The sequence below is a fragment of the Dipodomys merriami genome, unplaced genomic scaffold (assembly GCF_024711535.1).
Source record: "Dipodomys merriami isolate MVZ:Mamm:240054 unplaced genomic scaffold, mDipMer1.0.p SCAF_19, whole genome shotgun sequence".
Taxonomy (NCBI): domain Eukaryota; kingdom Metazoa; phylum Chordata; class Mammalia; order Rodentia; family Heteromyidae; genus Dipodomys; species Dipodomys merriami.
In genome coordinates this window covers 19142519-19169118 of record NW_027203270.1, presented here as the reverse complement: position 1 = coordinate 19169118, position 26600 = coordinate 19142519, and the positions used below count along the sequence as shown (strand labels likewise).

General features: G+C 57.4%; 2 protein-coding genes across 4 annotated transcripts in view; one reads left to right on the top strand and one right to left on the bottom strand.

The window, feature by feature from the left end:
• Slc5a10 (solute carrier family 5 member 10) overlaps positions 1 to 8066 on the top strand; it is a 61070-nt gene extending 53004 nt beyond the window's left edge. For 2 of the 3 annotated variants that reach the window (XM_070027601.1, XM_070027603.1), the window contains 6 exons: positions 534 to 641; positions 3394 to 3544; positions 6191 to 6359; positions 6524 to 6739; positions 7640 to 7697; positions 7800 to 8066. In XM_070027601.1, the coding sequence (XP_069883702.1) occupies positions 534 to 641; positions 3394 to 3544; positions 6191 to 6359; positions 6524 to 6739; positions 7640 to 7697; positions 7800 to 7906 (809 nt within the window). In that variant the 3' untranslated portion in view covers positions 7907 to 8066. The remainder of the gene's footprint in view (positions 1 to 533; positions 642 to 3393; positions 3545 to 6190; positions 6360 to 6523; positions 6740 to 7639; positions 7698 to 7799) is intronic. The other variant, XM_070027602.1, reaches the window with a different exon arrangement.
• A 1079-nt stretch (positions 8067 to 9145) lies between these two features.
• Positions 9146 to 26330, bottom strand: Grap (GRB2 related adaptor protein). The gene is made up of 5 exons (XM_070027611.1): positions 26136 to 26330; positions 22047 to 22144; positions 19401 to 19523; positions 11014 to 11182; positions 9146 to 9416 (listed from the first exon to the last, which is right to left on the bottom strand). Exons 1-5 carry the CDS (start codon positions 26211 to 26213, stop codon positions 9231 to 9233), a joined length of 654 nt encoding a protein of 217 aa, XP_069883712.1. The 5' UTR covers positions 26214 to 26330; the 3' UTR covers positions 9146 to 9230.
• Positions 26331 to 26600: the final 270 nt, after the last annotated feature.

The window sequence follows — 26600 nt, the reverse complement described above, 5'->3', positions numbered from 1 at the left end:
GTGGGCGGGGCCGGCCCCAGAAGAGAAGGCTGTTGGGAGGAGGGGCTCCTCATGGGGACCAGGACGGGAAGGAGCTGCTGGAGAGCCACAGCAGTAGGAAGTGGCTAGTCTCACAACTCTCACCCTCTTCCGGTGTGGTGAGTCCACACGGCCAAGTCAGCAGGCTTCCTCCTGTCTCCTGCCTCCATTTCCCCTCCTTGCAGGACAGCTGGGGGGGGGAGGGGCAGGAGACCAGCTGGCTGTCCTCATGGCGGGCTGCCCGTCCTTGGCCTGGAGACAGGGAGTTGGGGGCACCCAAAAGGCCTAGAGTGGAAGACAGCATTGGGGGAGGGGATCGAGAGGCAGAAGGGCCCTCAAGGTTCACTTTCCCTCAAGTTCACACTGGGAAACTGAGGTCAGAGCTAATCATTAAGCAGCCAGAGCCGCAAGAGGTAGGGTCTGGCTGGGTGGGTGGGCAGGCTGGCCCAGCCCAGGAGCCATGCCTGCGGGGAGGGCATGGGCCGAGGAGGGCAGCGGGCATCCATCTCTTACAGATGACGTGGGCTGTGTGGTGCCCTCCGAGTGCTTGCGGGCCTGTGGGGTTGAGATCGGCTGCTCTAACATCGCCTACCCCAAGCTGGTCATGGAGCTGATGCCCTTTGGTGAGGCTGGGCATGGGCGTGGGGAGGATGAGGGATGGGGAGGGGATGTAGGAGCCACCCTGGATTCATCCTGACATTGTGATCTCCACGTGGGAAGAGATAAGTACCAGCAGGTTCAAGGACTGCCCTATCCCGGGCTTACCCACTCGTCATGGCCTCCTCTCAAAACCCCTCCATGGCTAGGTGCTGGGTGGCTCACGCCTATGATCCTAGCTACTCAGGATCCTAGATCCTCTGATCTCAGTTCAAAGCCAGCCCGGGCAGGAAAGTCCGTGAGACTCTTATCTCCAATTAACCACTGGAAGTGGTAAGTGGCACTGTGGCTCAAGTGGTAGAGCGCTAGCCTTGACCTGAAGAGTTCAGGGACAGCCCAGGCCCAGAGTTCAAGCCCCAGGCTGGGGGAGAAAAAACAAAAGAACAACAACAACAAAAAAATTCCACACTGCTGGCACCCCTCCATCTTAATGATGGAGAAACTGAGACCAACTCACGCTAAAGTTTCTCTCCTGCTTTTAAATCTTCAGTCAGGTGGGGCGCTGGTGGCTCACACCTGTAATCCTAGCTACTCAGGAGTCTGTGAGCTGAGGATCCCACTCAAAGCCAGCTCTGGCAGGAAAGTCTGTGAGACTCTTATTTCCAATTATCCAGCAAAAAAAGTAGAGCTGTGGCTCAAGTGGTAAAGTGCCAGCCTTGAGCAAAAAACAAACAAACAAACACAAAACTAAGGGACAGCACGTAGGTCCTGAGTTCAAGCCCCAGGATAGACACAGGAATGCTAAAAGATTTCAGTCAGGTCCCTGTGTCCCTCCCTCAGTCCCTCGCTGCCCCTCATAGAGCCTGGTCCCCCGGGGACAGAGGGACAGGATTGCAGTACCTAGACCTGGGAACAGAGCTTGGTTGTGCACACAGGCCAAGCTATTTGGGGCACATCACTTCCCTGATTTTGGAGCCTGGGTGTCCTCATTTGTAAATTGGAGATAATGACTCTCCCTCCCCTCAGTTGTGGCTGGATTAAGCCTAATGACTCCTGGCAGGCTGAGGCTCCACCTTGGGCTCCACCTTCCTTGGCATCCTGTCCCCAGAGGATCCATTCAGCAACACCCCTCTTCACCCCCTCACCCCCCCCACCCTTCCTAATCCTTGGGCTCCTTGTATGAAAAATGGATACACTAAGCCCCAAGTTAAAACCTCCTGAGTAAGATGAGGAGACATGTTTGGGGAGAATCAAACTCAACTGACATTTCTTCAGGCCCCATCCCAGTCAGTCTGAGACACTCACACAGCAAGTTGATGCGGATCCGAGACCAGGCCCCCAGCGAGGAAGTAAACAACACCTCTAAGAGAGTCCATCATGTCAGACCTTCCTAAGGCAAGGTGCTGTCCACAGACTAGTAGGGAGTCTGCTGTGGTGCTTCAAACTTGGATACATAGCCAGATGCTTGTCATCTTAGCTGCTCAGGAAGTGGAGTTCTTTGTTTTCTTTTTTTTTTTTCTTTTTGTCAGTCATGGAGCCTGAACTCTGGGTCTGGGTGCTGTCCCTCAGCTCTTCAGCTCAAGGCTAGTGCCCTACCACTTGAGCCACAGTGTTACTTCCGGCTTTTTCCGCTTATGTGATGCTGAGGAACCAAACCCAGGGCCATAAATTATGCAAGTACTCTATCACTGAGCCACCTCCCCAGCCCTCAGGAAGTGTAGTTCTGAGGATCCTAGTTCAAAGCCAGCCCAAGCAGAAAAGTCCATAAGGTTAACCAGCAAAAAGCTGGAAGTGGAGGTGTGGCTCAAGTGGTAACCAGCTTTGAACAGAAAAAAAACTGTAAGGGTGCAAAGCCCTGAGTTCAAGGCCAGGTACTGGCGCGCGCGCGCGCACACACACACACACACACACACACACACACACACACACACACACACCAAAAGAAAAGAAAAATGTACACAGACTTGAAAAAAGACCCAGAGAAGGAAGGTGACCAGCCTGAAGCCACACAGCAGTGAGTTTGCATCTGCTTAACTCTGACTTCCAGAATGCCTCTCAACTCCCCCGAAGAAACCTGCACTGGTTTGCAGGTGATAGTTAGGTTTGCTTTCCTCCCCCTCCCCTCTCCAATTCTGGGGCACAGGCAGTGCTTCCACAGAGCCAACGGGAGCCGGATCCACCTGGCCTGCTACAGCCTGCCACCAACAGGAAGTGGTGGGAAATTCCAGAGCCTGGGCCACTGTCCTGGGTGTGACCTCCCAGCCTAGGGTCCCACCTCAAGCCTTCCTCCCACCCCACCCCACCCCACCCCACCCCAGATGTGCCTCTGGGCTGCTGGGAGTCCCCTGGCAGCCGGCCCCTCTCTGAGCTTGCAGCCGCTGTCACGTTGGGTTAAGGATCTTTCCTTTGGTAAAGCCAGGGTATAAAGTGCTTGGTCAGCGCCAGGCTCTGCGGAATGAGAGGATTGGTAATCACACCAAGACACTCGTAATTACAGTGCAGGCCAGCGCTTCCAGCAAGCCGCAGGCTTGGGCTGAAAACCCAGAAGTCCCTACTGCATGTCCATGGCCGCCCAGTCTCCCCTGGCCTCAGATCCTCAGCCTCTCTCCCTCCAGGTCCTCTGCCTTTGGGTACATGGGAACGTCCATGGAGCCACTTAGGACTGACCGCAGTGGGGGAAGGGGGCTCAGGCTGCAGGGCCCAGGTGACAGGAGCTCCCAAAGAAGGAGGCCAGGGCCAGCCAAGGTCACAGCGAGTCCCTCCCCCCCCCCCATGCAGGTCTGCGAGGGCTGATGATTGCGGTGATGATGGCTGCGCTGATGTCGTCGCTGACCTCCATCTTCAACAGCAGCAGCACACTCTTCACCATGGACATCTGGAGACGGCTGCGGCCTGGAGCTGGCGAGCGGGAGCTGCTGCTAGTGGGACGGTATAGTTGGTGGGGGTGGAGGGAACCAGCCATAGGATCAGCTCCTTGAGGCTTTGAGGGATGCAGAGAAGTTTGAATACCAGGATGGGAGGGAGAGAAGAGGCCATACTATCCTGTCCATTAAACCTCCCACACTGGCCTCCATTACTTCCACTGCCAATTCCTCCTGGCCTTACTTATCCCCTCTGTATTCAGCTCAAAGGTCTCCTTCCATGCAGGCCTCCTGATACCTCCAACCAAGAAATTATTTTTTTCCTGTGAGCAGCTGGCCTGTGACTCTATCTCCATACCCACCTGGGTGCTGGAAGTCCTTGCATGTGGATGATGAAGGCTGGTGTCGCTGACTGTGCATTTGTGTCTGTCTAAGCCTCTCCGCTTTCTGTCTACACTGCCTCCCTCCTAGCTATGTAGCCCCCAGCCCCCCAGTGGAGGTGGGGACCCCTCTGGGACTGGAGTGACGGCCTGCAGCCTGCAGCCAGCAGCCCAGGGTGTGCTGTCCTCAGGGTGAGGTCTCCCAGTGATGCAAACCAGCAGCTTCCGTGGGAGGGCCTTGTTGGGACATGCCAGACGGCAGACAGGTGTGAGCTCATTTGCAGTCAGGGAGCCTCTGCCTCCCAGTGCAGGGCACTTTCCGTGTCTGCCTGGCTCTGGGCATGAGACTGCCTTGGCCTTCAGATGCCCCTGCCTCTCCTCTCTATGGCCCTGGGATGCTGCCCTTCTCCAGTCTTTCCAAGCTCCAGGGTCCTAGGCCCTGGATCTGCCACCCTCTAGGCCTGGGCCCTCTGACCCTAGCTCCTGCCTGGGGCCATGGCTCCCTGACCTGCCCAGAAGCAGACCTCTTCCCTGCTCCTGCCATCTCCTCAAGCTATCTCCCACATTGACCTGGATCTTTCTTCCTTTCCCCACCATATCTGCCCCCAGGCTGGCCTAGTCTTCAGCTCAGAGGCCCCAGCAGCTCGGGCCAGTGTTATTAATGACTTCATTTCCAGGTTCTAACCTTCACTAGCTCCAAGGTCCTGCCTTCTGTGCCTGCTGTCCCCTTCTGTCTCCTCCCTGGACCCTGTGTCCCGCTGGGCAATAGAGGATACCGAGATCTCTCAGCCCCTTCCCCTAGGCTCCCTTCTCCAGAGGTAGGATGGGACTCGTTCCTCCTGACCTCAGGTGGGGGCTGTGCCATGGGGATCCTTGGAGACTGGGGATATTTGCCACAAAGGAAGTGGAGTAGGGTAGGGTGTCCCAACAGCAGGAGCAGCCTCTGGGCCTGGGGGCACCTACACACACACACACACACACACACACACACACGCACGCACGCACGCACGCACGCGCACGCACGCGCATGCGCGCATCTGGGTGGTGAGTGAATCAAAGGGGCAACATGCAGGGCAGTAGCAGGGGAGGAGAGGGCTCAGGCCAGCCTGGCCATGGAGCCCCCACCCCCCCAGCTGCTGCCAGCAAAGATGCTGACTGTGGTGTTGGAGGGCGGGGTTGGCCGTGTTATTGGAGGCTGCCTGGGCCTTTGAAGAGGCAGCCCTGCCGCCTGCCAGGCTAAGGGTTAATTAGCCTTAATCAAGGTGGCACCTCCTTCCCCCACCCACTCCCTCCAGCCTGAAAGGGAAGAAAAGAAAGGGAGGCAGGTACCTGCACATGGCCTGCCACGTGGGGGTGGGGGAAAGACACAACACCCCTACCTCACTCCCTTAGTGGTCAGAGGTGCCAAGTGGCTCAGGACACCAGTGAGGGGCTCAGTCAGGGAGGAGTTGAGCTCTTGTGGAAACCTCACTTCCCTTCAAGGTCCTGAGGGCCTCCTCCTGGAAATCCTCCTGGATTCACACTTCCTCTGAGCTCCTCAGCCCAGACCTGCTCTGGGGACAGGTTGACCAGTTGACTTTGCTATACTGCGAGATGGTGGGTGCTAGAGTGTTCAGCTGAACCAGAATGCCCAGTGCTCTGCCATTCTTCCGAGGGGAAGGGAGGTGTGGGGGCAGTCCCAAGGGGGGGGGCAGGAAGGTCTCAGGCAGGGTGGGGATGGTTCCCCTCGCTGGATAGAAGGGCTCAGGCTTTGAAGTTGAGGAGTCTAGGCAGTCACTCTGGCCCAGACAGTTTGGCTCCCAAGCCTGGCATTCTCTGAAGCAGATGGATGGCGAGAACAGGGCTTAATGTAGAGCCAGTTCCTGCTAAGGCCTGGCAGCATCAGAATGCATGCTGTGCTTAGAGACCCCGCCAGAGGGATGTCTGGCCGGGACATGAGGACAGCAAGTGGCTCACATTCACACAGTCCCCATGTGCCACGGGCTCCCACGGTGTGCCACAGCTCCCGTCCAGTGACACGTCCCCATGGTGCCACAGGCTCCCAGTGTATGTGGTGAGAGTTCCCACCATACGCTGGAAGGGGGAAATCCTGCCCTCTTTTGGCTTCCAGACTCAGCTTGGGTGGATCAAATGGAGACCCCAGGAGCTGTGTGTGTGGGGGGGTCCTTAAAGGCTGATTCTGCAGGATCCCATAGAAGGAGCGGTACAGACTGAAGGTTCAGGGGTGCAGACTCTGGGCCAGTTACAGGAATAGTGGGCTGGGGCTGGGTACAGCAGGTGACCAAGGAGAGGAGGAATTGCTGAGGAGGGGTCTTTGGCACTGTCCATCTGCAGGCTGGTCATCGTGGTCCTCATCGGTGTGAGCGTGGCCTGGATTCCCATCCTGCAAGGCTCCAGCAGCGGGCAGCTCTTCATCTACATGCAGTCTGTGACCAGCTCGCTGGCTCCCCCGGTGACCGCAGTCTTCATCCTGGGCATCTTCTGGAAGCGTGCCAACGAGCAGGTAGATGTGCAGTGCAAGACACGGGTGGGGCTCAGTCAGAAGGGCTTCTGACCTCCTCCTGCCAAAGCTCCTCAGTCCCTCCAACCCTGCCCCTGTGCCCAGGTCAGGATCTGGGGTCCTGGCCTTCTTCCCACAGTTCCTCACACTGGCTTCCTTCTCCCCAGGGGGCTTTTTGGGGCCTGATGGCTGGACTGGTGGTGGGCGCTCTGAGGCTGGTCCTGGAATTCCTGTACCCCGCCCCACTTTGTGGCCATCCGGACATGAGGCCGGCTCTCCTCCAAAACATCCACTACCTGCACTTCGCTATAGCTCTCTTCCTGCTCACTGGTGCTGTCATGGCTGCTGGGAGTCTTCTGACCCCGCCCCCCCAATACACTCAGGTGAGCCTGCCCTGACCCCCAATCCCTGACCCCTACATTGTCATCCCTGTCCTGCACTCGAACCCTAACAATTTCTAAATCAGGTCCCATTCTTTTTTTCTTTTCTTTTCTTTTTTTTTTTGCCAGTCGTGGGGCTTGAACTCTGGGCCTGGGCACTGTCCCTGAGCTCTTCAGCTCAAGGCGAGCACTCTACCACTTGAGCCACAGTGCTACTTCTGGTTTTCTGGTGGTTTATTGGAGATAAGAGTCTCATGGACTTTTCTGCCCAGGCTGGCTTTGAACTGTGATCCTCAGATCTCTGCACCCAGCTCAGGTTGCTGTTGTTGGTTGTGGAGCCTGAACTCTGGGCCTGGGCGCTGTCCCTCAGCTCTTCAGCTCAAAGCTAGCACTCTACCACTTGAGCCACAGTGCCACTTCTGGATTTTTCTGCTTATATGGTACTGAGGAATCGAACCCAAAGCCTCATGCATGCAAGGCAAGCACTCTACCACTAAGCCACATTCCCAGCTCCTCAGGTCCCATTTAACCTCTGAATTTCTTTTTTTCTTTTTTTTCTTTTTTTTTTTCGGTCATGAGGCCTGAACTCTGGGCCTGGGTGCTGTCCATCAGCTCTTCAGCTCAAGGCTAGCACTCTACCACTTGAGCCTCAGCCCCACTTCCGGCTTTTTCTGCTTATGTGGTGCTGAGGAATCGAACCCAGGACCTCATGCATGCAAGGCAAGCATTCTACCACTGGGCCACCTTCCCAGCCCTAACCTCTGAATTTCTGACTCCAGAATCTTCTAAACCTTCATCAAGCTCTGATCTCTGTCTCTTTTGAGACTGACTTCCCTCTTTCTGTCACTGTCCCCTGCCCCTGTCTGGATGCACCTTTGTCCCATCCCCACTCCTTCCTAACAGATTGAGAACCTGACCTGGTGGACCCTAGCTCGGGAGCTGTCCCTGGGAGCCAAGGCAGGCAAGTGGGCAATGCCTCACTTCCACCCCAGGGCTGGGATGGAGTCAGAGGAGCCAAGGGTAATCTTTCCTCTCCCATCTGTCCCTCCTCAACCCTCTCCAGGTAGCAACCCAACACCCCAGAAACACGCTTTCTGGGCTCGTGTGTGTGGCTTCAACGCCATCCTCCTCATGTGTGTCAACATCTTCTTCTATGCCTATTTCGCCTAACACTGCCACCTGACAAGAAGGTGGAAGCCTCTGTCCTCAGGGACAGGCTGATGATGACCCCACAGCTTCACAGCAGGCCAGTGCCCAGCAACTGAAGGAACTCTGAAAACAAAGCGGGGAAATGGGAGAACACAAGATAATTCTGACATTCCCACCTTGATTTCACAGTTTGTTGTTTTGGGTTTTTTTTTTGTTTTTTTTTGCCAGTACTGGGGTTTGAACTCGGCCTGGGCACTCAAGGCTCTACCATTTGAGCCAAAGCACCACTTCTGGCTTTTTCCAAGTAGTTTATTGGACGTAAGAGTGTCATAGACATTTCTCTGGGCTTTGAACCACCATCCTCAGATCTCAGCCTCCTGAGTAGCTAGGATTGCAGGCATGAACCATCTGTGCCTGGCAGTTTCACAGTTTTTATTTTAAATACAAGGGCAGAAGCAGGGGTTAAAGAGTCTTGGGTTTCATCCTGGACCAAGGGAGAACCCCACATTTCTATAGTCAAGGCACTTCAGCCATCTCTGGAGTCTCCCTCTTCCATCTTGCCTCTCTCCCTTCTTCCTGCTCATATCAGCCTGGCATTCAAGGCTTTCCCTAGTCCACTTCCATTTTCCTGCTTCCAAAGGTGCCCAGGTTCTGGGCAGGGGCTGGGTCTCTCAAGATCCCTTGGATGTCCTGCCTTTGCTCAGGCTGGGCCCCTACCTAGACTTCCTGTCCCCTTGGTCTCATTGAGCCTCCAAAACTCAGCCCCAGTCCCAGTTTCCCATCTAACTCTCCGACTGCCTTCCTCCTGGAATGCCCTCTGGGGCCTGGTCTGGGCAGAGCCCTATTAAAGGAAGTGAGTGCAGCCTCATCTCCCACATGGCTGGTCCAGAGCTGGGCATGCCCAGCAGGGACCACCATGTGCCTCCTCTGGCCCCCCACCCCCAGGGCATCTGTGGGGACTGGGGAGGGAGGGAGGTGTGTGTGTGTGTGTGTGTGTGTGTGTGTGTGTGTGTGTGTGTTCCAGATACTCCAACCTGGAGCCCAACGTGGGGATGCAGGAAACTGTAAAAACCAGGGTCCTCAGGCCCAGCCAGCTAGGAGTCTTCAAACCTAGGTGGGAGGAGCCACGGGGGGGGGGCTATCGTTGAAGGCGGGGCTTTAGAAGATCTGTCCGGTGACGTCACAAGCCAGCGCCCAATAGGAAGCGGCCAGAAAGGAAGTCCCGGGCGTGCTGCGCGGCCACGTGGCGGGTGGCGCGGCTGTGGCTGGCGGCGGCGGAGGCAGGTGGGGACCCCCATTCAGTCCGAGGCCGCGCGGGGCCGGGAGGCTGGGGCGGGGCGGGGTGTCACAGATGCACCGGCTGCACGTAGCTGCGCGGGAAGAAGCCCTCGTGCCCGCCCGCGCGGCCCCGCCACCAGTGGGGGTCCGGCCGCTCCAGGACCTCGAGGATGTCGCCGCGGCGGAAGCTGAGCTGGGAAGGGTCCTGGGCCGAGAAGTCGAACTGGGCCTGGGCGAAGCAGGTCCGGGGCGGCTGCAAAGCAGGGAGGCCGCGGTCAGTGGGCACCCCCGAAACCCCCCAGGAAGAGCCGGGGGTACAGTGGGTGACAGCGGAGGGGTCTCAGGACGGCACCAGGGCTGGCCAAGCCCAGGCCAGGGACGGCGGCCCGCACAACTGTATCCGCATGGCCTGTGTCCTCCCAGAAGCCAAGGGTATGTGGGCAACAACCCGGCTTCCCAGGCAGCACAGCCGGCGGGTGAGGGGTGTCATCCTGGTCCGTAGGGTGTGATTTTGGCGAGGTGCTGAATCAGACATGGTAACTTTGATACCAGGTATGGCCCCACAGCAACGGGCTTTTATACACGGCAACGTGATTCTGCTAGAAGCAGTACTGTGTTAGCTCCATGTTTGGGGGGGGGGGGGGGGAAAGCACTGTATCTCCAGGTGTCTCACCGCTCAGGCCTGGGGTCTAGGCCTCCCTGTGCTTCAGGTGGGACTTTTGGCTATCACTGTCCTTTAGGGGTCTGATTTCCTCCCAGGCACACAGCTCAGCAACTTTCTGCCGCACAGGGCCCAGGCTGCCCCAGGTCGGCTGGGGGGGGGGGGGGGCGGGGAGGGTCTCAGCTCTGAGCCTGCAGAATGCTATCCTCCAGGATGCTGATAGGATCATCAGAGGCTCTGTAATTAGGGGATCTCTACCCAGGAAGGAGGAGGCGGCAGATGTGAGTCCCAGAGGAATGAGCCAGCACGGCAGCCACCCACCCCACTGGAGGGGTAACGCCAGAGCCCAGCGCCGGATACAGCACTAGCCTCAGTTGGCCCCTTAGCTCCATCCTGGCTTTGGCACCCTTTACCAGGGTAGAGCTGGCCCCTGAGGGGTAAGTGGGGGGATGGAGTTCTGGGAGAACAAAGACCCAGCTGGGGGAAGGGTCTTCCTGGAACTGGAAGCTCTCAGGCGACTGGGCTCCTGACTGTGGGTCAGACACAGGAGGCCCACAACGGGTGTCCTAGTAGGGGCTCATCAAGGAGTTTGCCTCTCATGGCAAATCAAACCCCCGGGGCTCACTGTGTTGAGCAGAGGGGAAACTGAGGCCTGATTGAAGGTTGGACCAGCCCTCAGGTCACACAGCAAGGTGTTTGAGAGACGGGAACATAGTAGGGCTGGACTTTCACTGTGGCGTTAGGCAGCCTCCTCCTGAGCTCCTGGTACACTGTGCAGAGCCCCAGTTCAAATGTCCCGAGGTCTTGACCCAGGCTTTGCCAGCACCCCTCTTTCCAAGGAAAACAGTGTGCTGGGGCTAATAACCTCATTGGCCGCTGCCATCATTATAATGAGAGTGAGAGCTGGTCCCCGGGCGAGCCTTGATGAAAGGGCTGGTTGGTGGCAAATTGCTGTTATTGTGAGGATGAGGGGTGGATGGATCCCTCCACACCCTGTTCCCAGCCAGGTCTCACCTCCCCCAGGGCTTACAGGGCCCCATGTCCCACCTAAGGCCAGGAGGCTCTCGGAGTGCAGGGACCAGCTCCGCGTGTAGGACTCAGTAGGTGTTTGTTCACTCATTCAACTATTGTTGGCACTGTGGACAAGTCAGACAGAACTCCCATCTGCCCCCTCCCTTGATGGCCCTACCTTGAGCATGGGCTCCTGGTCCCGCAGGAAGATCTGCCGTCTCTTGGCGATGGTGGTGGTGCGGTAGAAGTCGACCAGCTCGTTCAGGGAGTTGAACTTCTCTTCCCACAGGAAGTACTTTCCCGAGGCTTCACGCAGCACCTTAAAGTGCTGCACCTGGTCCCCATAGCTGGGGGAGAGGACCCACAGCCGCCTCAGACCCCGCCTCCCTCACCCACTGCCCACAGCCAGGCTTTCTCTGGGTTAGATCTGGAGTGGAGTAGGGGAGGTATTAATAGAGAGACTCCATTGGCCTGGCTCCACATAAGAGCTGAGAGTTCTTCCTGGCATGGAATATGGGGTTCAAGGTGTGGGCTCTGGATCAGCCCATTTTCTTGCTGTGTGACCTTAGGCAAGTTACTTAACTTCTCTGAACCTCAGCTTCCTCATAATGCTAACATCTCCCTTAGGATAAGTCAGCAGGAAATGCTGGCTGCGGCTTGCTGACCACATGAAATGTCTCTTTCTGAGTGCTTCTCTTTCACGTTCTGTCAACATCCCCCTCTAACAGTCTCCCCATATCCCTGCCCCTTCCCAGGCCCCACAGTCCCTTGGGAAGTGAGTCCTAAGCTCACCCTAACTAAGGACAAAGCCTGCTACTGTGAGAGTAACTCAGGATTTCTGGATACTTCATGTCCTTTCTTCACCTTCAAGGACCTTCTAGGAGCCAGGCACCAATGGCTCACAGTCCCAGCTGCCGTCATCCTAACACACAGGAGGCTGAGCTCTGAGGATCACGGTTCAAAGCCAGCCTGGCAAGAAAATTCGTGAGACTCTTTATCACCAATTAACCACCAAAAAGCCAGAAGTTACTCAAGTGGTAGGGTTCCTCCCCACCAAAAAAAAAAAAAGGAAGGAAAGAAGGAAGAAAAGAAAACAAAAGCTTCTGTGGCTCCCCGGTGCCCTCATAAGGAAGGCTTAAGCAGAGCTAAGAACTGGTCTGATGGCGCGTCAGTCTCCTTTCCTTCACGTCTTCTGTGATGCAGCTCAGAGCCCTTCTCTTTCTCTTCATGTGCGCAGCCGCCAGCCCACTGCTAACAAATTGTACTAAGTCCCTCCCTGTGCAACTGACGGGATAAATCACAGGCTTTCCGATTTGGCGGGCAGGTCAGGCTGTGCAGGGCCGGGGTGGAAGGGGGTGCTGGCATGGGAGTTCACTTCTGGGCGGCAGAGGTGTGGGTGGGCCTGCCTCACAGCCCAGGACAGTGGGGAAACTGAGGCCTGAGTGCAACCAACCTGCTTAAGGACTCCCAGCCAGGAAGGTCAGGGTAGGAGCCATAGGGGAGGTCAGACATGCTGTGACGAGCTCCCGATTGATTACTAGGGTGTGACAGAAGCAGTCACTATTCCTGTGATATTAACTGTGTCCCAGATCTCATTCCACGTCCAGATCCCTCTGTCCTGCTGTTCCTGGGCTGTGCCCCCATGAGGCGTGTCCCCCTCCTTCCCCGGGGCCTGGCTTCACCCCAACTGCCCTTCCCACATGCCCAGTCAGTCCCTCCCTGAGCCTTGGGTGCCTGTCTGGGAGACACAGTAGGGCTGCCCCTCCTTGAAGCCAGGCAAAGGAGGCTGGGGCCACCGGGGCCCGAGCAGGTGTCTAGACTTGCTGAGGAAAACAGAACAGCCCCAGCGCTCTAGGAAGCAGGGCTTGCTTAGTGTGTATGGACTCCTGTTCGGGTGGCTGGTGGGGCTGAGAGCCTGTGGTCTGGTCCAGTGTGGGCAGGGGCATAGTGAGTGAGAGAGGTGACGCCTTGGTCTCCTGAGCCACAAACCACAGCCTGTTGTGTTCACATCAGGGGCTCAGTGAGATCCGACCTCCGGTACAGAGGCTGGCCATCTCTACACTTAGAAGGCTGAGAATCCAAAGATCAAGGTTCAAGGCCAATAAGGGCAGAACTGTGTGTGAGGCCCCTTCTCAATGAAGAGCCGGCCACGGTGCATGCCTGTGATCCCAGCTATGTGGGGTTCCTAGCAGAGGCAGGCGGTGCTCAGTTTCACACTCTATCTCAATTTTAACCAGGGCTGCACTGGGCTCTGGCGGCTCAGGCCTGTGATCCTAGTTACTCAGGAAGCTAAGATCTGAGGATCGAGGTTAGAAGCCAGCCTCCGCAGGAAAGTCCTTGAGACTCTTCCCCAATTGATCACCAAAAAACCAGTAGTGGGGCTGTGGATCATGGGGTTGAACACCATCCTTGCTTGGAAAAGCTAAATGATAGTGCCCAGGCACTGAGTTCAAGGTCCATTACAGACACACACAGAGGTACACCCCCCCCCTCAAGTTCTGAAGTCCCACTGGCCAATGTGGACACTGCATTTACAAACCTGGGTACTCCCACAGCCCCAGTCCTTCAAGCATCGTGTCCCCTGAACCACAGGGCTATAGCCATCATCTCCACTGCCCAGCCTTGCGGCTCAGCCTGTCCCACCCCCACCTTAGCTGGTCAGCCCTGGGGCTGTGCCACTAAACACGTAAGATAAAGATTTGAGATAATAGTAAATCAACGGTGACCGAGGACTCCCCCATCTCTGCACACCTGGCTGAGTCAAGATGTCCAACGAACAACATTGTCTCCTCTCCATCCCTCCCCCTTCCTACCTTCAGGCACTCACCATTTCCTCCAGCTGGAAGGAATTCCTGATCTCTTTTCATGCTTCAAGACAAGGCCCTAATAAAATGGCCTTTCCTCCAAAAACCACCTCCTACCCCATTATCAGAGTTAGGAGTTCCTTGGGCCGCTCTGACCCACAAAGCCTTCTTGTTATCCACTGCTCATAATGACTCAAAGACTATCCATTAGAGAGGGGCTCTGGAAGGCCCCAGCCAGATGAGACCCGGAGGGTGGACAGTTACCACCTACGCCGAACTCCTATCAGAAATGTCCATTGGGCCAGGTACCAGTGGCTCACGCCTATAATCCTAATTACTCAGGAGGCTGAGATCTGACGATCTCAGTTGGAAGCCGGCCTCTGGGCAGGAAGGTCCATAAGACTCATCTGTAATAAACTACTCAAAAAGGGCCAGAAGTGGCACTGTAGGGCAAATGGTAGAGCACTAGCCTTGAGCACAAAGAGGCTCAGAAACAGCACCCTGGCCCTGACTTGAAGCCCCAGGACCAGTAAAAAAAAAAAAAAAATATATATATATATATATATATATATATATATATAAATTCTATTATATATATATATATATATATATATAAATTCTATTATATATATATATATATATATATATATATATATATATATATATAATAGAATTTAAAAAATTTTGTCAGTCATGGGGCTTGGGCACTGACCCTGAGCTCTTCAGCTCAAGGTGAGTGCTCTACCACTTGAGCCACAGCACCACTTCTGGTTTTCTACTGGTTTATTGGAGAAAAGAGTCTCATAGACTTTCCTGCCCGGGCTGGCTTTGAACTGCAATCCTTGGATCTCAGCCTCCTGAGTAGCTAGGATTACAGGTGTGAGTCACCGGCGCCTGGCTTAGAATAATTTTTTCTTTCGGGGTTGGGAAGGTGGCTCAGTGGTAGAGCGCTTGCCTTGCATGCATGAGGCCCTGGGTTCGATTCCTCAGCACCACATAAGCAAAAAGAAAATAGCCGGAAGTGGCGCTGTGGCTCAAGTGGTAGAGCGCTAGCCTTGAGCTGAAGAGCTGAGGGACAGCGCCCAGGCCCAGTCCCATGACCAAAACAAAAAACAATAAAACCGGGACTTGTACCAGGCCTGGCCTGTGCTCAGTGCATGGCAGGCCCTGTGCTCAGTGCATGGCAGGCCTGTCCCCGCACCTGGCCCGTGCTTGCTGCACCATGGCTGAGGAGGCTGTCTGGACAGCCGGGTGACGACAGACACAGGCAGCCACACTGGCGTGTGGTCCACAGGGGCAGCTCAGCGCCAGAGCCTCCCCTCACCACGAAGGGTGGCCGTCCCGAGGCTGGGCCTGGGGTGAGTATTGGAAAGCTCTGGCAGGATAGCAGGGCTCCCACAGCCTCTGGTCCCCCGGGGCTGGAGGCCCTGGCCTTCAGCTGTTGTCACCCAGGGCAGACTGTGTGCAGACAGCCGAAAATCCAAGGACCGGTCCTGCCTGGCGGGTTTTTCTGGAATGGTAGCAGGGGTGGGGGCAACAGCAGAAGCAGCAGCAAAGGTGACTGGCAGCCGGGGGGGGGGGCAAGGTAAGGGGTGGGGGCAGCAGCCTGGGGACTCCCCTGGACCCACCCAGATGTCCATCTCCACCATGCATAGCTCTCTCCAGCCATGGGACCAAGGCGGGGACCTTGTACTATAGCCAGGAAACTGAATGGAACTGACTTTGAGGCACAGTCAGGGGAGACAGACCCCCAGCAGATGTTTGGGTGTCAGGGAAGAGGGGTGGAAGGGCAGACCGGGCTAGTCAGGGCACAGGAAGTGGCATCTGTCCTGCTGTTCCTTGCTGTGGGGCCTTAGCCAAGTTACTGCACCTCTCTGAGCCTCAGTCTCCTTACCTACAAAGCGGGTTCCCTCCCCCTTGTCTGCATGGACAGCCGGGCCTGAAGTGTCACCATCCCTGCCCTGATGTGACCATCACAGCACAACACAAGAGCGCCTGTCACCCCAGGCTCCACGGGCCAGCTTGGCAGGGCAGACACACGGACATTGAGACTCCATCGGCTAGCAAGGAAGGAAACCCCTCACTGGGGGGACACACTGCCACTGACCACAAGAGAGCCCCTGGTGGCCTGGCAGGAGTGTGGGCACGAGTTGGCAGCCCTGGCTCCTGTCCTGTCAGCTGCCAGCTCAGACCCGCCCCTGGGGAGTGGAGGGGGCAGCCCTTTGTAAACTCGTAAAGAGCAGCTGGCTGTGACCACGGTTGCTCGGCAAGGCAGCCCGAGCCCATAAACCCACCTTTGACAGCTTTATGAGGCTTGGCAGGGGGTGTGCAGGGTGCCGCGCGTGGGGGTCAGAGTTCCCGAGGCCCAAGCCAGCCAGGGAAGGGACCTCACACCCAGACAGACAGACAGCTTTCTCTGATGACCACCACCTCCCTGGGCTTCAGAGACTGCCTGGGGGCACACAGCAAGGCCAGGTGGGGCCTGGATGAGCTGGGCTCCCAGCTTCCCCGGGCCATTGTCTCTTGTCTGAAAGGCCTGGGGACGGGCTCGGAGCTTACCACACGTCCTGGTGGGTTCATGGCAGTTACTCCAGCAGCCATTGATCCAACATGGGGCAGTGACTGAACTGATCTCAATGCAGACATCCTTTTTTGTTGTTGGTTGTGGGGCTTGAACTCTGGGCCTGGGCGCCGTCCCTCAGCTCTTCAGCTCAGGGCTAGCACTCTACCACTTGAGTCACAGCGCCACTTTCGGTTTTCTGGTGGTTTGTTGGAGATCAGAGTCTCACGGACTTTCCTGCCTGCTGACTTTGAACCTCGATCCTCAGATCTCAGCCTCCTGAGTGGCTAGGATTACAGGCCTGAGCCACCGGTGCCCAGCTAGATGTTTGTTTGTTTGTTTTTATAGATGAGGATAACTTGAGAATTAAAAACCTAGAATTACATAGCCAATAGGTATTAATCACACCCTAAACACATGTCCCTAACCTCAGAGAGTCTTGGTTTTGCCCACTTACACTCCTGCTGGGTAGTTTCTAAGATCCCCCCCCCCCCCCCCCCCCCCCGCTTCCTCTGGGAGAAACTGAGGGTCCAGAGCGCCATCTGGTGGTGCAGTGTACAAACCACAACCACTGAGCTGGGAGCCTCCATGCCATGGGGTGGGGACACTTCTGGCAGAAGCTGAGGGGAAGCTGCCAGGGTCTCTGAACACTGCTCTCCAGTCCCTGCCCAGGACACATTGGGCTGGGTCCCTCTTTAAGACCTTCTAGCTGTTCCTGGTCAGTCTGCTGCTATCCAGACAGCCCTCTCTGTCTCACCCCTGGGTCTTGGCAGTTGCTTTGTACTTTTTTCCCCTTGTACCTGGTATATCCTTCTCTCTCCTAGTGTACCAAACTCCTATTCGTGCCTCAGGGTCCAGCCCACATATTACCCTGGTTCCTGTGCTTTAACCTTGCCATGTGACCACTACTGTGAATTTCCTTTATCCATCTCAACACCATGGAGACCATTGGGGCAGCTGTGGCCATTTCTCTTTCTGCTTTTCTTTCCTCCCTCCTTCTCTCCCTCCCTCCCTTTTTTTCCTTCTTTTGCCAATTCTAGGGCGTGAACTCAGAGCCTGGGCACTGTCTCTTAGCTTTCTCACTCACGGCTGGCACTCTACCACTTGAGTCACACCTCCACTTCTAGCTTTTGGCGGTTAATTGGAGATAATCTGTCAGATTTGTCTGCCTGGGATGGCTGTGAACCACGGTCCTCAGATCTCAGCCTCCTGAGTAGCCAGGATTACAGGTGTGAGCCACCAGTGCCCAGCTGTGTGTCAGTCCCTTGAGTGGTCCCGTGTTGCACCCTGAGTGTGGTTCACCCTGTGGTGTGGAAGGCTCTCCAGGGGCAAGGCACTCAGGGCTGGTCATGTGAGAGCCACAGGCCCAGCAGGGCTGGGGAGAGGCTGGGGCTGGGCTTCCTTGCATGAGATGGGCGGGTGGGAGGCCAAAACTCCCCTCTGCTCCCTGGCCCCCTCGCCTTGCTTGGTGGCTGACCTTAGGCTTTGGGGTTTTAGTTCTAGGAGCCTCTTGAAGCCCAGCCAGCCTGCCTGGCGGGCGCCATTCCCAAGAGATGGCCAGGCCCTGGACAGTGGCACTGGAATAGAGCCACTTCCCACCTCTGGGAAAGCAGCTCCGGGGTCTGCAGGGACTGTGGTGAGGGGCAGGAGAGCCATGGTGACTCCAGCTGCCCCCCGGCCATCCTGGGGACAGGTCAGGGCTTCCTCCCCACACATGCTGGCTGTGCCTGTATTTTTAAGAAGGGGAATACGGAGACTGAGACCCAGAGAGGGTCACGTGCTCTCCCCCACCCCCCATGACCAGTGTCCCCAGAGGAAGGGGAAGCCATGACTCATGGCTGTTTGCATAGCTCAGGGACAATCCAGAGTGCCGGTGGCTCACGCCTGTCATCCTAGCTACTCAGGAGGCTGAGATCTGAGGATCATGGTTCAAAGCCAGCCCGGGCAGGAAAGTCCATGAGACTCATCTCTAATGAACCACCAGAATACCCAAAGTGGTGCTGTGGCTCAAGTGGTAGAGCGCTAGCCTTGAGCTGAAGAGCTGAGGGACAGCGCCCAGGCCCAGAGTTTAAGCCCCACAACCTACCAAGAAAAACAAAAAACCAGAGTGCTGGGCCCTGTGACACTGGTGATTGTCACATGTGCCACCAGCCTGGCTGGTCCCCTTCCCCCCCCTCCCGCCGAGGGACCAATCCCATGCAGAAGGGCTGCTGGCAGGTCGCAGGTCATAATGAGTTTCTGCTCCTGAGAGCCCGGCAGGGGCTGGTGCAGCCTCTCTGAGGTCAGGAGGGGACCCTTACTCAGGCCCTTCTCTGCCTCTCCAGGGTCCCCTGGCCCAGCGCTCCTCTGCGCCAGGAGCCATGCCACAGTGTCCGGCCTGCTCCTCCCCCCTGTCCCTTAGCCTGGGCACAGGGAGTGCCCCCCCCCAGCCCTGAAAGTTGCACAGAGCCATGTCACTGCCCAGACCCAGCCAGAGCATCCAGCCCTCACACCCTGCACCGTCAGGCCGCCTGCCACCTGGCCCGCTCATCTCTCTGACTGGCCCCAGTCCCTGTCCCGTGTCCCCCCTGTCCACACGGCCCCCTCTGGCTCCTACACACTCTACATGCACTCCTACCTCAGGGCCTTTGCACCAACCAGTCCCTCTGCTGCAAACCTCTCCTCCCAGACCCTTATTCCTGGGCCTCTGGAAGCCTCCATGTCCTGGTTCAGCAGCCTTCCCTGACCACCCTGTGTTATTTCCTGGTTCTCTGTCACCTCACTGAGACATACACCCACAAAGGCCACTCTGTTTCCCCAGCTCCCAGTGCAGGGCCCAGCCCTGATCTATCACCCCACCCCACCCCTGCTCCCCCATGCCTCTGGAGCCGCCCCCTCGCAAACAGACAGCTCCCATCCTGGCCACCCTCCCGCAACGCTAGGAACCCGAGCCAACGGAACCCCCTTGCTTTGAGTGTCTTAACCCATGTATTCCTTCCCACTTCACATGTGAAGACAGGGCTCAGAGAGGCCAAGCCCTTCACCCAAGGTCACACAGCCAGAAGTAGAAGCTAGGCTCTCCCGTTCTGGGGGCGGGTCCTCTCCATAGCATTGCTGTAGGGTGGGGACAGCCGCCGGGGGGGGGGGCGCCCTGGTCTTCCCTGCCCCCCTCCCTCAGTGCCCTCACTCTCCCAGCTCCCCCGCCCCCAGGCGCAGGCTCACTTCACAGACACGGAGAACTCCCCCGGGGAGCTCTCGCTCTCCCGGATCAGGAAGGCGCCCAGCTGGTCCCTCTGCATCAGGATCTCTTCAGCCAGCTGCCGAGAGATCCGGCCCGAGTACCACCTGTGGGGGGCGGGGGACGTGCTGGGGCTGGGACAGGTTATGGCAATTTCCCCCCCCAAAAAAACCCACGCACTGTGCCCTCCACTCCACCCAGCCTCCACACCACCCAGCCTCCACACCTGAACCAAGGGAGGCCTCACTGCACCTATTTTCACAGGTGGGGGAAACTGAGGCACCAAGGGGCGACGCGAGCTGCCCAAGATGGCTGCTGAGCGCTTGAGCTTGGGACCCTGACGCTGGTGTCCTCCCCAGCAGGGGCCGTGGCAGTTGGGGTGGCCAGGAGGGGAGCTGCACCCCACCCCGCCCCACCTCTGCAGCTGGGCCTGCACGGGGGTTTCCTGAGAGGCCCTACGTCTCCGAAGAACCCACAAAACCCCACCAAACTCCTAGAAGATGTCAGTGCGGGGGCGGCTGGCACCGTTGCACACCCAAGGGGGCCCCGCCCTGCCCCCCAACAAGGAAGATGGGGTGAGGAAAGCACCCCAAAATACCAGTGCCAGCCTCCTTTTCTACCTTATCTCTCTGTCTGTCTCTCTCCTCTCTTTTGCCAGTCCTGGGGCTTGAACTCGGGGCCTGGGCACTGTTTCTGAGCTCCTTTTGCTCAAGGCTAGCACTCTGCCACTTGAGCCATAGTGCCATTTCCAGCTTTTTCTATTTATGTGGTGCTGAGGAATTGAACCCAGGGCTTCCTGCATGCCAGGCAAGCACTCTACCACTGAGCCACCTTCCCCAGCCCCCTTATGTCTCTTTTACCAACGTGGAACTTGAAGCCCAGAGAGGGGCAGCGACCCCTGAGATGCTGCACAGGGACCATGGCTCTTCCAGAATCCCCCTCACCCCTCCCGGCCAAGTACACACAGGGCCAGCGCCTCCCCGCTGCAGTCCGCTCGGCCTCCTGCCTGCTGTGTGACCCAGGACCAGTCACTGAGTCCCTGTGCCGGTCTCCCGGTCTGTAAGCAGTGCCCTAGCCTCACCTCACAGGCCCCTGAGAGGCCCTGAGAGCTGCTGCTACCGGTATCTGCATGCACCCCTCCTGTCCTCTGCCAAACCCAGACGGGACTGGGTGTCTGATGCTTGCGCTCATTGGCCGTTGCTCTGCCATCTGAGCCACACTCCCAACTCCTCCCTGGAACTCTTCCCCCTTGACCTCCAGGCCCAGTGGCCCATACCCTTCCTCTAGGAAGCCCTCCCTGGTCAGTTAGCTGGTCACGAGCCTCCTTGCTCCGGGGGACGGGTCTGGGAGCACTGGGTCTGCACCCCCGGCTCCCAGGGGCAGTGGGGTGACAGTGGGGCTCAGCAGGAGTGGGCCCGGCTTGGCACGCGCGCACACAGCCTGCTGGGACTCAGCCCTCTGGGACTAAGTCAGCTGGAGTTTCCTGGAAGCAGTCCTGCCAGGCCCCTAACAGCTGCTGTGGCCTGAGCCTCGCCCTGCTACCTCCTGCACCAGTGGCCACAGCATCCAGGCCCCCACTGCTGACATCCCCTGGAGGACGCCTCGGGTCTGAGCTTGGGGATCTCAGCAGCGTCCCACTGGACAGGGTCCTTGGGCCCCCAAAGGAGCCAGGAGCCTGGAGCCCAGCACAGTGGCCCTGGACCAGCTGCAGCCAGCACAGGAAGCCGGGGGGTGGGGGCAGTTTTGGAAACAACCCAAAGAAAGATAAAGAGGAAATACCCTCCTCGGGCCCCACCTGGGCCTGCGCCTCCTGCCCCGGCCGCAGCCCTGTCACCCGCCCGCACGCCTCCCTGCGTCCTCTTCTCTGGCTCCTCCATGGCTCCCTACAACCCCCCGGCCTGGCCTCTAAGACTCCTGCCGTGAATTCTCTCTCCGTACTTTCCCTTGGCTTTTCCTGGCCTTCCCTTGTTTTCTAGTTCTTTCTGCTATCCAGCCAACTCCTGCACATCCTTCAAAGCCTCACTCCTTATAGCCTCTCGCTTGCCTTGGTTAGTCACCCCAGTGCTGTCTCTCCACACAGCGTCTCTGTTACTGCTAACAGGACAAGGCTGTTCTGGCCCCTCTGTGTCCCCTGCACTACCTATGTGGGGGTCCCCCCGCGACTGTACAGTGCCCTGGCTGTCATGTAAAACCTATGCAGTTGGGGACTGGTAGCTCAGCCACTCAGGAGGCTGAGATCTGAGGAACATGGTTCACAGCCAGCCTGGGCAGGAAAGTTCGTGAGACTCTTCTCTCCAGTGAACCTCTAGAAAACTGGAAGTGGAGCTGTGGCTCAAGTGGTAGATTGCACGCCTTGAGTGAAAAAGCTCAGGGAAAGCACCCAGGTCCTGAGTTCAAGCCCCATAACCGACAAACACAAACCCCCCCCAAGCCTATCCCGCTGGCTTCATGGATTTCTCGATGCCACACTGTCAGGGCAGCAGTGTGGAGTGCCGCCGCTGGGGATGCGGCCCGCAGCCTGCCGGGCCAGCAAGCCCCGGGAGACCCAGGTGCACACCCCACTCCCCCGTCCCAGCCTCTGCTCCAGCCAGCGGGGGACACGGCACCCAGGGGACCTCGGGGGTACTCACGGGTGGGGCTTGACACGGATGTAGTTCTTGGGAACGAAGCCCTCTGCCCCCCGGAGCTCGGCCTTGTACCAGTTCTGGTCATCCTCCATGTTTAGGATCTGAGGGGAGGGGAGACGGCCGTTGGTCCCCTGCACGCCCCCGCCCCGCCCCCTGCAGACCCATCCCAGCCCCATCAGGAGCAGATCTAGGGCCCTTTTTTGATGTGAGTGTGTGTGTGGGGGGGGTTCTCACATCTGCCTACCACACACAGCCTCTGGTGAGGAGCGCGGCCCCACCCGGCCCAGCCTGCTGTGTCCCAGGTCACCTCCAGCCCCGCCGCGCAAGGTAGGCTAAGAGGAACTGAGATGCATCACCAGAATGGGGGTGGAGGTCGCTGGGGTGAGACACTGGGGGCTGGGGGAGAAACAGGCCTAACCTGGAAAAAAACTACTGTCCCCCCTCTAGCCTGAACCCCCCCCACCCCAGCCAGATGGAGCCCTTCTTTCCTGCCCTGAGCCTGAGCAAGGCTGGCCGGCCCATCCCAGCGACAGACGGAAGTGGGTAGCTGAAAAAAACCAAAATCCTCGCACTGGTCGGGTGAGGAATGGGGCCTGCGGGCTGCCTGCCACAGGTTCCTGGAAGATGCCCTGGGTGGGGGCCCTGGACCCCTCCGCCTGCCCCACTCTACCTGTGGCCCTGAGCTCCGTGCCCTCATCTGTCAGGTGGACACGCTTAGAGCCTGCACTGGCCAGGCCAGTGCCTGTGGGCCACAATAACCTGGGTCCTGCCATGTCCAACCTCACCGTCCTGATCCTTGTCCCTTCCACTTGGGATCCAGAAATGTCCTTGTGGTAACCTTAGCTGAACTCGTGTGTGTGTGTGTGTGTGTGTGTGTGTGTGTGCGCACATGTGCGCGTGTGCATGTGCATGCACTGGTCCTGGGGCGCACTGTTCCTGAGCTTTTGTGCTCAAGGCTGGCTCTCTACCATTTGAGTCACAGCTCCACTTCCAGTTTTTTGGTGGTTACTTGGAGATAAGGGTCTCATGAACTCTCCTATCCAAGCTGGTTTTGAACTTCGATCTTCAGATCTCAGCCTCCTGAGTAGCTAGGATTACAGGTACGAACCACCAGTGCCGCCACCTGGCATTCAGTTTTGTCTAAGCTGGGCTCCAACTCCAGCAGCAGCAGCAGCAGCAGCATACCCGCTGCTTTCCTTCCTTCCTGTGCTCGGTTTACATGAATCAGAAGGCCACAGAGCTTATTTTGTTTTTTACTTGCTTACTTTGAGCTGGAAGCTCAGTAGGTAGCTCAGGCTGGCCTCGAGCTCCTGGACTCAAGTGATCTTCCCACCACAGCCTTCCAAGAGCTGGGACTCTGTGCGAGTGCTTGCTTTTGTGTCTGGGCAATATCTATTGCCTGTCCTTCACAGCCATACCTGGCCCTCACCCACGTACTCATCTACACACACACAGACACACACACACACAGCCATATGTGGAGCTCAAGTGGTAGAGTGCTAGCCTTGAATACAAAAAGCTCAGGGAGAGTACCCAGGCCCAGAGTTCCAGCCCCACGAGCAGTACCAAAAACAAACAAAAAACAGTATACATTTCCCACTTCCTTAACAAATTTGGAGCTTGTCAGGTCCAGTGTGGCTGCCCAGGGAAATGGAAAGGTGTGGCTTGCTTCCTCTTTCTTTAGGAGTGTCTCTGGGCCTGTCTGTGGCCTATTTTCCTCTCCTGTGGTTGTGATTTTCTTGTAGACCTCGCCCTTTAGCTATGAAGACATGATTTCATCTTTCTTTTCTTCATCTAAGCTTCCTTCGGTCACTGTGACAGCCTCTGACTCCCACCCCCTCGCTCGTTCACTGTTCTCCAGCCACAGGCCTTTTCCAGCCCTTCCAGCATAGTAACACAATCCCACCTCAGGTCTTTTGCAATAGCTCTTTGCCCAGCACAGGGCTTTCTTCCCCAGGCCCTTTGCACCACCAGTTCCGGTTCCTCCTGCAGCTTTCAGATCGGGTGCCAGCTCTTTCTATTTATTTACTTTTTTTTAATGTCCTGACCCTCACCTCCCCCATATCAGTCCTCTTTCTCTTACCTCCAGTCTGCCTCCCCCTCCTGTCTCCCGGTGCAGATTTTGCACGCAGCACAAAGCCTGCTATACAGGAGGTATCAACATCTTAGTGTGTGGGAAGGGGAGCTGATACCTGCCTGTCTTTACCCCTCTCCTACACACACACACACACACACACACACACACACACACCTATTTCTGGTTTCCTTTTTTTCCTGTCTTTCCTTTTCTATCCCTGTACCTCCCTGAAAAAAATCACTATGTGTCACATGCCCATGGCTCACTCCTGTAATCCTGCCTACTCAGGAGGCTGAGATCTGAGCATTGCTGTTCAAAGCCAACTTGGACAGGAAAGTCTGTGAGACTCTTATCTCTAATGAACCACCAAAAAGCCAGACGTGAAGCTGTGGCTCAAGCGATAGACACCAGCCTTGAACACAAAAGCTCAGGGACAGTGCCCAGGCCCCGAGTTCAAGCCCCAGGACTGGCGCGCGCACACACACACACACACACCACACACACACACACACACACACACACACACACACACAGATGTGTGTGCCAGGTGCTCCAGCATGCCCCTCCCTCTGGTAGGTGATGGGAGATGAGCCTGCTAGGCATCAGTTGGAGAACCCCGCTAAGCTTGGGTGGACAGGGCCCTGAGGAGGGGGCTGTGGGACTTTTGTTTTTTGTTTTTGGGTCTGGTCGTGGGGCCTGAACTCTGGGCCTGGGCGTTGTCCCTCAGCTCTTCGGCTCAAGGCTAGTGCTCTACCACTTGAGCCACAGCACCACTTCTGGCTTTTTCTTTTTGCTTATGTGGTGCTGAGGAATCAAACCCAGGGCCTCAGGCATGCAAGGCAAGCGCTCTACCACTGAGCCACCTTCCCAGCCCCCTGTCGGACTTTTGAACAGTTGCCTTGGGGGACTGTGCTGATCTGGCTCCATCCACCACTTCCTAATTGCTCCAAGCCTGAGTTGGGGGTCCCTTGGCCCCATTCCTATTCCTCCTGTCTCCTTACAGCCTGCAGCTACTTAGGGCTGAAGCCACCAGACTGCTTCCTCCCTGATGAGTGGCTGAGGCCCGGACCAGCCCCGGTGCCCGGCGTCTCCTGCCGGCTGCTGGGCCTAGTGCTCAGCCCGACCGGCCACATGCACATGCCCAGGCAGGCATGCCAACATCCCGCATGGGCAAGGGCACCTCGAGGAAGGGCACGGCCCCCCCTCCCCCTGACTCCAGCGGCACGCTGCCCTGCCAACTCAGGCTTATAGGGGACAAGACTCAGGCCGAAAGGTGACCCTTCACCAAGAAAGACAATCACCTCCCTGCATCCTAGTTCCTGGAAGCGGGGTGCGCCCCCACACCCCAGCAGCTAAAGTTGTGTGGCTGGGTCTGGAGCCCAGCCTATGGGGCATCACCCCGGAGTGCCCGCCCTTCCCTGTGCTTCAAGATTGGGGTCAAGGGCAGTGCCCAGGGCTCAGGGTGGAGGCATTGGGGGGGCGGGGGTCCTCGGTGTGATGTCACTGCTCCCGCAGGGAGGCTGGGGCTCCAGAAGAGAGTGGCAGGTTCAGGGTTCATGAGCCGCACAGCTGCTCCCGCTCTGAGCTCACACATGGACTTAGAAGCAAGGACATTTATCCACACACTCGTGGAGAGGCTGCCGTGTGTGTGTGGGGGGGGGGTGTATTTTCCCTTTTCTCCATACTGCTAGGCAGCTCATACAGGGCACTTAAGTCATACCTATTGTAACCCATTAGATTAGTGTGTATGCTTGTTTCTTCTAGAGTGTGCATGCGTGCTCTCGTTCTCCCCATCCCCATTCTCTCTCTCACACACACACACTCACACATTGCTTTGCCCTCTCAAGAACGTTCACATACTTTTTTCTAGGTACTGTGCCCCGATCTTGAGTCCTCATGGCCACAGGAAGGTGGGGAAACTGAGGCTCAGAGAGAGGAAGCGGCCTGTGAGGACTCACACCGCAGTAAGTGGAGGGGCTGCCCCCGGGCCCGCTTGAGCCCCCCCCGGCCCGTACCTTGAGCGTGTCTCCCTTGTTGAAGGCCAGCTCATCGCTCTCCGTGGCCTGGAAGCTGTACAGGGCCACGGACTCCATCCCCGCGGCGCGCCCGGCCGGCCGGAGCGGGAGGGCTTCCTGCTTCCTCTGCTCTGCGGCGGGGGCTCCTCCTTTGTTTTGAGTGTGTTTGTCCCTCTGAAGCTGAGCTGGAAACCGCCCCGGTGGGGGAGCGGCAGGAAGTGGAGGCCTGTCACCGAGGCCTGGCACGGAGGGCGCACGCGCGTGCGCACGCGGGGCCGTGGGCCTGCCAGCCAGGTAGGGCCCTAGGGAGTTTCCCTGCCAGCCCTGGAAACGGGCTTCCCTTGAGCCCTTGCTACAGATGGCAAAGGGGAGGCCGGACATGGCAAGGACGCCAGCCTACCTTAGGCATCGCACCTCACGGCCGAACCCCCAGTGCCTCCAGCCGTTCCCCAGCTCCTGCTGCAG

What these genes read in the sequence shown, in the direction of transcription:
- Grap (XM_070027611.1), bottom strand. Translation starts at nt 26,213, where the DNA reads ATGGAGTCCGTGGCCCTGTACAGCTTCCAGGCCACGGAGAGCGATGAG. An exon ending in ACAAGGGAGACACGCTCAAG is followed by an intron (nt 22,145 to 26,135) that starts GTACGGGCCGGG and finishes CCCTCCCCTCAG; the next exon opens with ATCCTAAACATGGAGGATGA. An exon ending in ACCAGGAGCCCATGCTCAAG is followed by an intron (nt 9,417 to 11,013) that starts GTAGGGCCATCA and finishes CCTGCTTTGCAG; the next exon opens with CCGCCCCGGACCTGCTTCGC.